The sequence below is a fragment of the Prunus mume genome, linkage group LG7 (genome assembly GCF_029339155.1).
Source record: "Prunus mume cultivar Tortuosa linkage group LG7, ASM2933915v1, whole genome shotgun sequence".
NCBI classification, from domain to species: domain Eukaryota; kingdom Viridiplantae; phylum Streptophyta; class Magnoliopsida; order Rosales; family Rosaceae; genus Prunus; species Prunus mume.
Window position 1 is genome coordinate 16,085,960 of NC_142704.1, and position 15,467 is coordinate 16,101,426.

Consider the following 15,467-nt stretch of genomic DNA (forward strand, 5'->3'; position numbering starts at 1 on the left):
GTCAATTTCCCTTTTTTTTTTTTTAAATCTGTTTAGAAACCCATTTAGACTCGTCTATACTCTCTCTATATGTATATATATTTCATATAATCATTATAGAAACTCATTCAAACTTGATCCTTCCCTGTATAGGCAAAAGATGAAAAAGTTAAGCATTCAACCTATAAAATGCCATGGTTAACAAAATTTCTAATAGATAAAAATTTAATATAAGAAACTAATATTTTAATTTAAAATTTTAAAAATAAACATATGGATTTGAAAATTAGACCTAAAAATATCGAGTTATTTACACTAACACTTCTTGAGATTTTTAGTGCTCTCATAATACTCCTAAGGTTTCAAAAATTACAAGAACACCTTTGAGGTTTCAAATTGTTTCTACAAAATCCCTTTCCGTTGATTATTTATCCAAAAATTGATAATTTTATAATATATAAAAATTATACAAATGAGAAAATTAATCCCAATAAATGTATGTGCAATCTAATCTCAAAGGTAGCTTTGTTATTTTGGATCATATAAAATCATCTTTCTTTGGATGAGAAATCAATAAAAATGAGTTTTGGGAAAACAATTTAAACCTCAAGCCATGTTTGTGAACCTCAAAGGGTTTTGTGAAAAAACTGAAAACCTAACGAGGATTTAACTCTAAAATATCCGACTTCCGCATGTTTGATAAGTTCGTAGGACAAATTATAAATACCAGAACTTAAAGGGTCACAATTCTGACCAAAAGAAAAAAAAGGGTCACAACTACAGTCGAAATAAAAGAAGAAACTGCAGGTCTGCACTGCACATAGACGGAGGGTTTAAGCCAAGGTTTTGGCTCCTAGTTGTCTTCAACCTCTGTTGCACTGCTCCTTGCCCCGAAACGACGACGTTAAGCTGTTGAAGTTCAGAATAAACTATTCAAGTGAGCTCTCAAATTTCTCTCTCTCTCTATCAGTATGTTTTATTCAATCACTGCTATTGCTCTGTAGTTAGTTGATGAAAATCAAACCCAGAAAATGACCTAAACCCTTTGAGCTCCCAATCCCAAAATGCATCGCCGCCTTTCCATTTTCACCCACAAACTTCTCAAAAATTCCAATTCTATCCTCAACACCACCACCACCTTCTTCCACTGCTCCCATTTCAACCCCTCAAATCCTAGGGCCGGTGGGTTCGCCTTTTTTCGCTTTCTTTCATACTCTCCGGTGAGCCGGCGGCCACCTGATCCTGAAGACCCCTCCAACTTGATTAAAGAAGATGGGGTTTCGGTTATATCCCAAATGTGGATTGAGAATTTTCGAGAACCTGATAGGATTGCGACCAATTTGTCCTCTTATCTTCGGCGGTTGGAGTTGTGGGTATTGGCGTACCAGAAGGTTTGTGCTGATGAGATGGGTGCGTATATGCCCCGCAGTGCAATACAGAGGGCAGCTCTTGAGGACTTGTTAGCACTTCGTAATGCTGTTCTTGACAATAGGTTTAGGTGGGGGGCCAGACTAGAATTCTATATAAAATCACCCAAGGATAAGACTGATTACCAGTCGTTGTCAAAGAGGAAAATTAAGGCCATCTTGACGACCACACAGCCAACCCCATTTCAAGATAGGTTAGTTCAGGAAGTGCTGCTTATGATTTTGGAGCCGATATATGAGTCTCGGTTCTCGCAAAAGTCATTTGCGTTTAGGCCTGGAAGAACCGCACATACTGTGTTGAGGGTGATTAGGAGGAGTTTTGCAGGGTACTTGTGGTATATAAAGGGCGATTTGAGTACCATCTTGGATGGGACGAAGGTGGGGTTGGTGATAAATGCTTTGATCAGGGATGTGAGGGATAAGAAGGTGATTGATTTGTTGAAGGCGGCCTTGGTTACACCGGTGATCACGACTAAGGATGATGGGGTGGAGAAGAAGAAAAAGAAGAGGAAATATCAGAAGAAGAGGGTGTTGGCAGAGGATGAACCCAAGCCAGACCCATATTGGTTGGAGACCTTTTTTGGGTTTGCACCTGAGGAGGCAGAGAAGCTTCCTTTTTGGGGTCATTGTGGGATACTTAGTCCCCTTTTGGCTAATGTTTGTCTAGATGAGTTGGACCGCTGGATGGAGGGGAAGATCAAGGAATTTTATCATCCGTCAAAGAGTGATGTCATATGGAATAGCCCGGAAGGTGAAGCAGAACAGGGAAATACGTCTTGGCCTGAATTTGTGCCAACAAGCGGCCCAGATAAGACCAGAAAGATGGATTACATACGATATGGTGGTCATATTTTGATTGGTGTCCGAGGACCTCGAGCAGATGCCGCTACATTGAGAAAACAGTTGATTGAGTTTTGTGATCAGAAGTACATGCTCAAGCTTGATAATGAGAGCCTCCCTATAGAACACATAACAAAGGGTATAATGTTTCTAGATCATGTGTTGTGTCGCAGAGTTGTGTACCCAACGCTTCGTTACACTGCTACTGGTGGGAAAATCATTAGTGAGAAGGGTGTTGGCACTCTTTTGTCAGTTACAGCAAGCTTGAAACAGTGCATCAAGCAATTTAGGAAGTTGAGCTTTCTGAAGGGGGATAGGGATCCAGACCCACAGCCTTGTTTCAGAATGTTTCATGCCACCCAAGCTCATACTAATGCACAAATGAACAAGTTTCTGTCCACAATGGTTGAGTGGTATAAGTATGCAGATAATCGGAAAAAGATTGTGAACTTTTGCTCTTACATATTAAGGGGTTCACTTGCAAAGCTCTATGCAGCAAAATACAAGCTCCGTTCGCGTGCAAAGGTGTACAAGATAGGTTCTAGGAATTTGAGTCGTCCTTTGAAGGAGAAGAAGGGGCAGTCATCTGAGTACCATAATTTGTTGAGGATGGGTCTTGTTGAGTCAATTGATGGGCTTCAGTATACCAGGATGTCTCTTGTACCTGAGACTGATTACAGCCCTTTCCCAAATAACTGGAGACCTGATCATGAGAAGGCATTGCTCGAATATATAAGGCTTGATGATCCAAAAACTATAGAGGAGCAGCGTAGTTGCATCATGGATCAAGGTCTTGTTTCACCTCAGGATTACATTTCAATGCTTGTTTGGAACTATAAAAGGAATGCTGTCATGATGGATCAACTTTCCTTGGTCAATAGTGGTAGCATTAATACTGAAAGAGATCAACTATTGCTGCTGGGGTCGAACCAGGATAAACTTGAACACAAGACTAAAGAAGAAGAGGAAAATGGTGAACGGTTTAGTGTATCACAAATGTAAAAATTTTACTGGCACAGTATTTTGCTGAAGTTATTCATTTGGCACGTCATTATGATGGCTTTTTACTGGCACACATGCGGGCAAGTTATAGAAATGTTAGCTGTATGTTGTCAACAAGGCAATGATATTTGGTTAGTTATATTCTTTCTGATCAATTTTTCTTTTGTGGACAGCAAATTTTTTTTAATTATCAAAAAAATTTCAATTTTCAATAATCTGTTGGACAAGCATGTTTCATATCTTCCAGTATTTTCCAATGTTGGAGTTGTAGTTATTTGCATAATGGACCAACAATCCACCGACCCAAAAAAAAAAGGACCTACAATCCTCACCTTGTTGTTAAGAAACGAAAGAGATAAAGTACAGATACGAACACCTTTTGAAACTGGAAGTACCCTGCTTGAATTTTTTTTAAAATATAATTACAAATCACCATTAATTGTAAAAATCTAGATTCCCATTTTCTTTTGTTAGTGTTTTCGTTTATAATCCTTTTGAGAACCAAATGAAATTGTCTTTTAAAGTTGTATTGCCTATAAAAAATTGCAAATATGTTTTATAGTTGTATATGCATATCATTGATGTTGTCGAGGAGCAAACTAGTTTAGGGTAGTTCCAAAATCTGGCAAAATCATGTTATTTTGTCCAGGAAGTTATGAGATATTTTTTAAATGACCTTTTGATTTCATGTAACAGCGCACGCAATCTTGTTTATACATCTCCTCTCACATGCTGAGTCACAGGCAGCGCCTTGGTAAGTGAAAGCACAGACGAGCCACATGCAGTTATTAGGAGTTTCATACTTTATAGACATTTAATCTGACTGGCGTCCACAGCAAAGGATGTTCTGCTTTGGGGGCTCATCTATTGTTTCGTGAATACCTAAATAAAGAAAAGGTTTTGAGATTTCTGTGCTTTGTTCCATTTTATCTTATCTTAAGAGACCTCTGGCTGAGGTTTTTTTTTTTTGGGTTCAATTTCTGGTTTGTTAGGTGACATCTGAATTTGTATAAAAACACTTAGCACGTTGCAGGATTGTATGTTCAGCAATCTTTTGGGGGTGAATATGTAGAAAGGTAGCATTTATATAATTTTTGTGAGTGAGTTAGAGGGGCTGTTGTTAGTCCAAAGCTGTAAGTTGTTGCTCAGATAATGCTGGTGTCATTGTATCTCCATGTACAGCTTAATCATGAAAAATAACGCTATCATTACTGTTTTTGAAATCTGTTTTCTGATTGAGCTATGCCCGAAATTGGCTTAACAATTCCAGGCCCCTTTTCAGCTTATCCAAGTAATGTTATTTTACTGATGTTTTGTTGGCCAAAGGTTATATGTTTCTCTGATCATCATAGTTTATCTTATCTTTGTTTGCACAAGAATTGTTCTCTTTGTCTTCACGATTCTTGGATTTCATTTCATCACTTGTCATTACTGAATTAATGATCTCTGCTCTGGTTACTGGAGTAGCTTTTGTTACCGGACCAATTGGTAAAGAGATGTGCTTACTTGTGGCCCATGACTTTGGGTGCTGCCAAAGCTATAGACTAAGTGTCGATGTCAGGGGCCTCTCTGTCTCTGTGTACTTGGTCATTTTAGGAATTGCAGGGTTTGCTCAAATAATATTACTTGCTGGATTGTTTCCTTGTTTAGGGCACACAAGTATTTGAGCTAGATTATCCTTTCATTATTTAGTTAAATACTCATTTATGTTGAATTTTGATTCCTCTCTGTCCTAGTCCAGATAGATAATGCCCTCTTTCTGCAATTGCTTTGGAGTTCACTGACTGTGATTAGGAATTGCAGTCTTTCCGATCCCACCATGCCTGCAATGGTTTGAGATAAAGACTGAAGCTCTGCTCACCCATTGCAGGCATGGTGGGATTGGAAAGACTGCCCTTAAATTTTATAAAATGATCTTAGAGTAAACTAGCATTTTGATGTATTTCTGAAGAACATCATAATTATACAAAAAAATTATGATTTCATCACTTCGCAAACTTGTGGTGTTGGGGAACTAGATTCACTTCTCGGAGGTATTTGGTTTGCGTGAAAATGATCCATCAAGGGAAATATTTATCACCCTTTTTTTTTCTTTCTGTGCACAAGTATGTATCAATGTGGAATTGGAACAGTGGATGGTGTTGTCTTGTGATGCCCTGTACTTGGGTACTTGGGAAGTCGCATGGATGCCATGCCACTGATCAAGCCATCTACTACTTTACAGGACAATTACAACATGGGAGCTTGACATTTGAACGGAAACTGCATTGAAGCTTCGCAGCACATAGGCCCTACTGGTATATATCTCTAGTAGAAAATTCGATTTGTCCCCATATAAATTAAATTACTCATATGATGAAGCGTAGGCCCTACTGGTCATGACCTTTCAGACAACCCTTTTTCATGTCAAAAAATTTGTCATGTGGCCATGTTAGTTTGCTGAATGATGAATGGTTAGATTCACAAATCTTGAAGGGAAAAGAAAAGTTACAGTTGATTTTGCAGAGAAATGTTGCTGTTAATTGGATCTCTAGGGTCATATCACAGAGTTACAAATTCTGTTCTTTTGGCACATTCTCCTTGTCCCTGTTATATTGACAGGGAAATTGGATCATATTTTTCTTCAGCTGCAAACAATCATATATGCAAAGAAAATTCAAATAGTTGCAGAGCAGCAGCTCTTATTCAACAAGGGACATTGATAATCAACACAAAGACTAATTAAGTTGCAGAGCATCTTGTCAAGAATGTAGACCCTGAGTACTTAAGCAAGTGGCTTACGCATAGTGCAATATCACATAATTGAAAAAGATTGTAATTCTCATTTTTCAATGGAGACACTTCACCTTCCTTCTCCTTAAACCCTTCTTCACATGTAGTTGGTGCTTCCATAACTGCACTCACCCAGATATTCGCCGTGTCGTAATCCCCCCTCAGAAATGCTCCAACAGCATCTCTCAGTGTTGTGATTGCATCCGAATATAGCTGCAAGCAGTCCTTCAAGCAAACCAGAGCAAAAGGATCGAAACTTTTGTTACTCGACAACTTCTCTATGGTGGACAGTGTGTTGGTTGCATTTTCTAGTGCTAGCTCCATTGCTATCAATGCTAGTCCTTGAAGATTAGTCACATGGCTGACAGGCACAGCTTGGAGAGAGGTTGCGCAAACCTTGTAGCTAATGACGTTGAATTCATCTGCGCATTTTTTGCAGGTTTGGTCGATTATATCAACAGATGTTGCAGCAATGGTGGACAATTTTGAATGAGGAATTACAAGGAAAAACAAGCAGCAGCAGATTAAAAAGAAAGAAATGTGATGCATTTTTCTTCCCTTTGGTTTTCTTGCTGGTAGATAGCAAGTGAGATAGGTCATGGTTCTAAATATGAATTTTGCTATGCAAGGGAATTTTAGAGGAAGCTTCCTAGAATGTAACATATATTGCCTTTTTTTAAAAAAAAAAAAATTCTTCTTGAGCTAAATTTTTCTGTACTATGGTTTGAGAAAAAAGACATGTTACGCAAGCATAAATCCGGGATGAGCCCAAATAAGATGGTTTCTTTTTATCTTTTATTTTTTATTTTTTCTAATTGGGCTGGCAAATTTGGTCATCGCTACTTTGAATAAAAACTCAAACACCACCCCACCCCCCAAATTACGTTGTAATAAAAAAATAAAAAAAATTTGGAGAACAAATTGACTCACTATCGCTTATAGGAATGGTATGCAATAATTTTACATGAAAAATTGAATCCCTCTTCTTCAATATCGCTTATATATATATGAACAAATTTCACGAATACAACATTAAAAATTCTGCCTATAAATAGACATCAGAAAATGCATTGAATGTGATATTGTGAAGAGTCCGAGAAATTAAAAGTGTACAAAAACATGAAAGACAATACATATCTTCACTACAAAGACACATCAACATACGACTCCTTAATTTTCTTCATTTGATCCCTTATTTCTAAAGGCAATCATTTGATATCACCCAGTAATTTCATTATACCCTTTTCTAACTATAATCAGATAACTGCAAGCCAACAAACACCTATATCTCTGGACCAATACGATTAGAATCTGAAATGAAGAAATATTCATACAATTCTAGGAACATCTAAAGTGTGCAACAGAGTTCATGCGCAGGTTTAACCTTAAATTTGAGTAGCCCTTCAACTATATACATCTGCTTAAAGCTCAGAAAGGCGATTCCGAGTTGTCACAGATGACACCCACCATGCAAGTAAACAAAGAAGAAAGTACAAACCACTTAGTATGCTGGACGTTACAAGTTCATCAATTAGCTTTTGGAAAGCAATATGAAGTCTTCATAAAATGTTTCTCAAGCTTCATCCAAAACCCAGTTACATTTTTTCTCATCAACAGCCAAGACGGAGCACTGCAAATGTCAAAATCCTAATTTGTACTGTAAAATAAATTTAGGAATCAAAGAGCAATACTTTTACAAGAAGCCCAAAATAATTGAAAGATGTATTTATACAATCTGGATACTGGAGTAAATTCAAATGCAAAACTAAGCTAATGAATGAAAAAGTTGGAGTTTGCAGTATCAATCCTTACAAAAGACATTCTGGCTGGCAAAGACAGGCTGAAAAATAATGACCAAGCTAATCTTTTAAGTCCTCGATCCATGACCAACGCCTACTGCACATACAACCTAATCCACCAGCTCCATTCTCAGCACAGAGGTCACCACACATCCCTTCAACTCTTAAATGCCTTTCTAAAACTCAGCGTCTTCTTGTAAGAGAACTATTGTGCATGTCAAGCAACCTTTCAAGGGATACAAGAGACCAGCTTTCCTCTGTTTGGGCATATACCTTTTGATTTAGAGAGTCAACTATTATGCTTACATTGCCAAAGCCATATATCTGGTGACCATTATGCATCCGCCCAGGTTTAGGCCTAAATAGCAGACCATGCTGCTGCGCATGGGCTTCGATAACATCTTTCAAGCTCATCTCATTACCAATGCCATCCATGTGAGCAGGACCACCCAAGTTTGCTTGTGCTGCTGCTGCTTTCTGTTGTACCTCAAATTGCCTTTGCTCAAGCACCCTAAGGTAGCTAATATTCTCCTTCAAACCAGGTTGGATCACCTCCATACCCTCAACAGCCCAATTCATCATATCAAGACCACAATTAAGCTGATACCGGATACTTTCATTTGCATGAAGCTCCTCAGGAATGAGTTCCTTCCAACCTTTATACCAATTCAAAACCTCTTCAAAATTAGGGTTCGAATATAACCAGTGATACAAAACCTGTAGCCACTTGGTGAAGAAAAACTTCGCCATTATATCTACCATTAGATGAATTGGAATAATAGAAGCCCAACTCATCACCCAATTAAATTGATCAAGTCTCTGATTTGCAGGGTTCACTTGGAAGTCTTGTAGGACAAGCTGCAACTTGGGTACTATAAATCTATGCATGAGCTATTCCCAACGGGCTGAATCAAACACCTTCTTCCACGGCGAGAGTATAGCATAGGCAGAGGTATCACTGGGGTCCCATGCACTGAGAACATTACTCAACTTGAAGTGTATTGTGCGATACAACTCCTCCAACTTGTGTCCCAAGAGTGGTAGCCATGGATGCACCCACACATGGATGGGAACAATGTCACGGTGAGGTTCCCACAAGTCAACTGCGTCCTTCAATTTGGGAAAGACTACCATATCCAATATGGCATGAAGGACGGAAGAGGGTATCAATTTCTCCTAATACTCCAAAAAGCGAAGCATGGGTTCAGGGTCCTTGGCTTGCCATGTATTGACGCCAGCAATCCTCACTATGGGTACCACAACCTCGGAAACCAACTGGGTATAAGGCGACATTGTATTATCAAAGATATCAAGGTACTGTTCTCTCTCCCCCTCTCCATGAAGCAAATGCTTCCATGAGGATACCACATTCAATCTACGCGTAAGGTTCCTAAGAGGATCCCAACCTTGAAACATCCTGATAAACAGAGGCAGAGCAAAAGAACATGCAATGCACGACAAGTTACATATTTTATAGTCGTCAGCGTATCTCTTTTGCAGGTCACCAAAGCCCTTTGCCTATGACTCCAGTGTCAATGTTCCCATGACATTCTCTTCTCCCAGTCGGTCTAACACACTCATAATATCCTCCAAGCTATCCAAGTGTTGCTTATGTCTGGACACCTCCGTTGCCAGCCTCTCTTTCCCCTGGTTCAAGCTGATCGTTGTGTCCCTCTCATTCCTCCTAAGAAGCACGGACACGGATACGGATACGGCGATACGATACGACACGACACGGGGATACGGCAAATCTCCAAAAACTAAGATACGATACGTCATGGATACGGCAATTAAAAATTTATATTAAAATATAATAATAACAATATATATAATTGAAAACATATTTTAATTAACATAAAAATTCAAATTCATCAACCAAATTCAAATTTAAACTCTAGAAAAATAAAAATAAACAAAACAAAAGTTTCAATCAACTACAATATTTGTAATGTCTTCTCCGGTAAATAAAGCAACCTCCAATGATGGTTCATCTAGAGAAAGGTTAGCAATTTCAAGCATCCCAACACCTTCTTCACCCAAGTTATCAAATCCATCTCCTCCAATATCCCACATTTGAGTAACACCTTCTTTGTAGCTTGGGCTCTTCCTTGATAAAAGACGAAGATTATTATGCACAAATACCAAGTCTTCAGCTCTTTGGGGTGTTAACTTATTTCTTCTTAAAGAGTGAATGAAACTATATGTACTCCAATTTCTTTCACAACAGGAGGAGGAACAAGGTTGTCCAAGTAGCTTCAAAGCTATGGATTGGAGATTTGGTGTTGAAGATCCATGAACAATCCACCACACCATTGGTTCCATGTGAAACCTATCATTCATAGCATCAATAGCTCCAAAGTCATCTAAGCACATTGAAAAAGAGGCATACTCCACATTGATATCTCTTCTAGCTCGGTCATCGGAAAAGTATTTCTCAAGACATTTTTTTCTTTCCCTTGTAATCTCAGCATCTTGGTGTGGAGCAACACGACTAGGATCCTCTTGCAGCCATTCTGGACTATAAAACCTAAAAGTAAAGTGTGGTATTATTTTATAAAATTATCACAGTATAAAAAGTAGATTAAATACTTTAAAAGGAAATAAGCACATAATATGTACTTAGGATTTAAAGAATGTGCCAAACAATGGAGTGGTGTGCTACTCTTAGTCCATCGCTCCAGTATAATTTGATACACCACATCAAAAAAGTCACTTTGTTCATGCAGTTGCTTGTGCTCTTTCCTATAGATAGCTGCCTTCACCTTTTCTATCATGGTATCCCACCACTCATAAACCAAATGAAGAGAAGGTTTATCTGTGTCAGCCATCCTAATCATCTCATATATAGAAGCTGTAAAGGAAAGTATATAATCAATCTCATCCCAAAAGTATTCATCCAATATCTTTTCCTTCACTGCTCTTGCTTTGCCAACATCATCCTCTTTATATAAAGACCAGTTTGGACTAATCACCATTTGTTCTAGACCTTCCTTTACTTCCTTAAATCTTCTAATCATCACAAGTGTAGACGCAAACCTTGTTTCAGCAATGGAGAGCAGCTTCAATTTGCAGTGGTCCTTATACATAGTCAATCTCATATTATGGTTCACAATAAAATTTTTATGAACCCAACATCAGCAGCAATCTCTGAAATCCAACTACATTTATCATACCAATCGTCATTTTGTTTTGGTGAACATATGCTCTTCAAAGCAAGATTAAGAGTGTGAACCACACATGGTGTCCAAAAGATATTGGGATATCTAGCCTCAACAAGTAATCCAGCAGCTCTACAAACTGGCGCATTGTCAGTGATTACTTGAACCACATTTTGATAACCAATTTCCTTAATGGCATCGATAAGAAAGTTGGCAATACAATGTTTATCCTTGTACTCTCCATCACAATTAATTCCCTTCAAGAACATAGGCCCGCTCTCACAAGTTGCCATAATGTTAATAAGTGGTCTTCTTTGTGAATCTGTCCACCCATCACTACACACACTTACACCTTTAGTGCTCCATGTACTCTTGATTGGTTGTAAACATCGCTCAACGTGCCTCTTCTCTTGTTGCAAAAGAGTAGTTCTTAGTGCATTGTAACTTGGTGGAACATATCCTGTAAGCGTAGAAGCACGAAAATATGAGTTTCGATAATGTGGATTCCTTGCCAGGTGGAAGGACAATCCACCTGTATAAAACATCCTTGCAACTTCAGCATCACATTGTTCTCTAGCCTCATTTTGAAAAGCTCTATCAAGGGGTCCATTCATTCCCTTTCTCTTCTTTTGCTCAACATTAGACATAGAAGAATAAAGTAAAGAATTAGTATTAGGCAAAGACACTTGTCTTGGAGCTGCACTTTTCAACCGGTGTTCACATTCTCTCATAAGTTTTTTCATTTCTGCAAAAACTTCATCAGTAATCTTTTTGCAAGGTGCAATCCCGTTGCCCGACATTTTCAACAAATGAAACTTGACTCTAGAGTAAGAGCCTTTGTGAGTATTATGACAATAATTGCATTCAAACATAGTATTTCCTCCTCCTTTTCTAACTTGTCAAGCCTTTTAACATACTTCCATAATGGCGCATGATCATCTATCTCGATTTCATTAGCACTTGCATTATTATCCGAATGACTCATGTTCCTGAATATAAAAAAAATTCAACATATTAAATATAATATTATTAAATTAACTAACCACAATTTTTCTTTTTTTATAACAATCAAATTGGTACAAAAGGAAATATAATAATATGAAATATAATAATGTGAACTTGCAAGTATATATATATATATATAATAAATGAATTTGTACAAAAGCAGTGGGTCGGCTGTGTTGAGAAGTGGTGGGTCACTTTAATAATAATAAATTAATTTGTACAAAACGACATGTTGGGTTGGGTTTCAATCAAAACGACTGTCACTTTATTCTTTGAACAACTCAAAATCAAAATCAAAGAACGAAACACTATCTATCAGAGAAGAACACTATCAGATAGAGAGAGAGAGAGAGAGAGAGAGAGAGAGGTGAACATACCAACAGCCTCCAAAAAACAGAGAGCAACTTGAGGAACTGACAGATGAATTGAAGAACCAAGCTTCTTTTATTTGGGTGGTGAAGAAGATGAAGAAGATTTAATGAAGAAGAAGAGGAAGAAGATGAATTGCTGGTATGGGTATGGTTTTCCTTCTTCTTTATTTATATAAAGAAGATGAAGATCTGTCTGTAGGAATTCAATTAGGAAAAGATCTTCAAAGTTCCTAAACAAAACAGGTATCCATGTTGTTCAAGACTTCCTAGTTCTCAAAATTCTAATTTTCATTTTTTCTGAAATTTTTCCTAAATCGTATCCTCAAATTGGGATACCCAGATCTGTCATGTCGATACGCGTATCCTTTGTGATTGACCAGATCTGTTGACTCGGATCGTATCCCGTGCGTATCTCGACGTATCCGCTGCGTATCGTATCTCCGCGTATCGACACGGGATACGCCGGTCTCCATGCGTATCCGTGCTTCATAGCATTCCTCATATCCCTATCAATCTTCTGGATATCGAGATCAACTAAGTCCAGAATCAACCTCAAGTTATGCTATAGCTCAGGCATGGGAACATCCTCTTCCCTTGCTTTCTCTTCGGCATTCAAATTCTCCAAATTGGTCAAGACTCGAACCTGGGGTCCACGCATATCAACTACCTTGTGCACAAAGACCTCAGTACTCTCTTCCTGCTTCTTGGCTAACAACTCCTTGGCAGAGACATACTGATCCTTGTTAGCCCTATTGGCCACGGCCTTTTTCCAGGAAAGCCTCTTTTGGTGGTGTTGGTGGCACCGGCAGTGGGCAAAGGCTTGTTTGGCTTTTCAGCTTCCAATTATTGCAAGCTAGACCGCTTGATTTTAGTCTCTTTGTAATCATTAAAACCCATACCCGTATTTTTTGGCCTCAACTTAGCTTCAATAGGAGCGAGAATCCCTTGCTCGTTCTTGCCAAGTCCACCTCCTTGGTAGCCCATGTTCTTAAGCATCTTCATCCCAATGCCCTTGGTGTGTTTCTCGAAGGCCCCCAGGTCCCCATCCTCGTATCCTCCCCTTGCTCCTCATAGTCCAAACTGAGATTCCTCAGAATCTCTAAGACTTCGAGATTGACTAGTAGTCTGCTTGAGCAATTTGAGCTTTTCCCTCTCCTTCTGTCTCCTCTCTGCTCCCTCCTTTATTTTCTTCCCAAATGCCGTTGGCAGAAAATTGGTGTCGTTTTCCTCATCCTCCTCCTCTCCACCAGTGGGATCTAAATTCGAATTATTCAAACCCAAACCGGAATTCAATTATTAAAACCCAAACCTGAACCCATAGCAGCACCAAAGCCAAGGCCACTAGTGCCAACGCCGCAAGCACCAAGGTCATCATTTTGCTGCTTTAAATTTTTACAAATTTATAAATAAACCCAATCCTAAACATGTATTTATAAAAAAATCCAAACACTATTTAAACATAGAAACACACCCAAAATCAACTCCAAAATCAACAATTGTATATTTTTTGGGTGTGTTTATAAATGGGTTTTGAGTGTGTGTAATGATGGATTTTGGGTGTGTTTATAAAGTGTTTTGGATATTGGATTTTTTTTTATAATTTCAGTCCCCATTTTGGGTGTTTTAGTGAAACTCCCTTAAATTTTTGTCCATCTCCTGGTTGGGCAAGACGATGCCGGTGGAGACAAAATTGACGGGGCTTGGTGAGGTCGACCTTTTGGTCTTTCCTGCGTTGGAGCCCTCATTGTCTTCATCATCGTCGGAATCAACAGAGAATATGCCATAGAGTACATCGTCTTTGGTCTGGATGCGCTTATCCTTGCGCTTGCGATAATAGAACTCGCCGCCAAGCCATTGATTGTCCTCATAATCCTTCTCCATGCCAAACCTTTCCATTTCCTGATAATCATCCATCAGGCTACCCTAAACAAACAAAACAAACAAAGGGAAAAACAAGATATTGTAAAAGAGCAACAATTACCCGCCCAATACACGCACACATTAACAAAAAAAATCATGAAACTCTGAATATTTGCCATATCATAGCGCTTAGAATTCCTGCACAAATTGATATGTGAAGGATTTCAGAAACACTTCAAGCACACTAATGCAAATATGTCTAATATGATAGGAGAGCAGTAAGATGCAACTCAGCCCCATGAGACAGAAAACATATGCAGATATACAAACTATATAAACTACTAACCATATGCAAATATGTCTCTATTGAATCCATTCCACTTTCTAGAAAAAACGAAAGATGAAAACTGTAAGATGCAATTCAAATTGTCCTTATGTACAAAGCTACATAATAAATCACTAATAAATGCATGTCTCTAATATATTTAGTTTATAGTATGATTGACAGTCAGAGTACTAAAACAATGCCAAATAACAATGGAGCTGATGCACATATGATTGAAATTCATATGTGCAGATGTGCCATCATTTACTGAACCTTCACATGCAGATAATGCAAGTACAGAGGAGATCAAGAGCCAAAAGACCAAACATTGAGCAAACAACCTTTTAGAATAATATTCTGTCTCAATACCAGACAAAGGTCCCCAATAGACGAGCAAACACAACCAGAAACTTCTAACAAAACCCTTGAAGAAGTTAAGGTTCTATAAATTTCTAAGTAACCAAAGCTACCAAAGATGTAAATCCCCTAAATTAACAGACCAGAATAAAAATAAATCTTATCATGGGCCATTCAGTGACTATGGAAACTACCCAATATAGAAAACCAACAGCAAAAACAATTGATAGTTAAAACCCTAGAAATTAAAGAGAACGAGGGAAGAACGAAATTGAAATGAAAAAAAAAACATAATATGCCCTCTTACCTGAGTCTTGTGGCTTCTCAGGAATCCGCTTCAATTGATCCAACAAGAAAAAAAAATTAAAGGAAGAATGGAAGACGAGGAGAAGAGCGAGCTCTGTGAAGAGATGGCGCGGGAAGTGGAATGGAGAGCGTGAAAGAAAACATATTGGGGTATTTTCGGAAGTTTGTAAATTTCATTGAAACCCCCAGAGCCCAGCGCCTCCTCAACGGCTATTGCCTATTTGCTCTCTCTCTCTCATAGCACTTATTCACAATAAATTTTTTTT

The 15,467-nt window shown here is 38.3% G+C and overlaps 1 protein-coding gene and 3 pseudogenes across 3 annotated transcripts; 1 reads left to right on the forward strand and 3 right to left on the reverse strand.

Moving 5' to 3' along the window:
- Positions 1-803: 803 nt before the first annotated feature.
- On the forward strand, positions 804-3,319 carry LOC103328889 (Intron maturase, type II family protein). The gene has a single exon (XM_089041390.1). It carries the CDS (start codon positions 1,044-1,046, stop codon positions 3,246-3,248), a length of 2,205 nt encoding a protein of 734 aa, XP_088897516.1. The 5' UTR covers positions 804-1,043; the 3' UTR covers positions 3,249-3,319.
- A 2,571-nt stretch (positions 3,320-5,890) lies between these two features.
- On the reverse strand, positions 5,891-7,388 carry LOC103328888 (putative invertase inhibitor pseudogene; annotated as a pseudogene).
- Positions 7,389-7,657: 269 nt separating this feature from the next.
- On the reverse strand, positions 7,658-15,422 carry LOC103329034 (septin and tuftelin-interacting protein 1 homolog 1-like; annotated as a pseudogene). The gene is made up of 4 exons (XR_016121986.1): positions 15,203-15,422; positions 14,002-14,276; positions 12,839-13,748; positions 7,658-9,500 (listed from the first exon to the last, which is right to left on the reverse strand). The product of XR_016121986.1 is annotated as a septin and tuftelin-interacting protein 1 homolog 1-like (transcript).
- Positions 9,754-11,952, reverse strand: LOC107880718 (uncharacterized; annotated as a pseudogene). The gene is made up of 2 exons (XR_016121907.1): positions 10,439-11,952; positions 9,754-10,346 (listed from the first exon to the last, which is right to left on the reverse strand). The product of XR_016121907.1 is annotated as an uncharacterized LOC107880718 (transcript).
- Positions 15,423-15,467: the final 45 nt, after the last annotated feature.

Bases quoted from the DNA above. Each gene is read 5' to 3' on its own strand.
- LOC103328889 (XM_089041390.1), top strand. From the start codon at position 1,044: ATGCATCGCCGCCTTTCCATTTTCACCCACAAACTTCTCAAAAATTCC.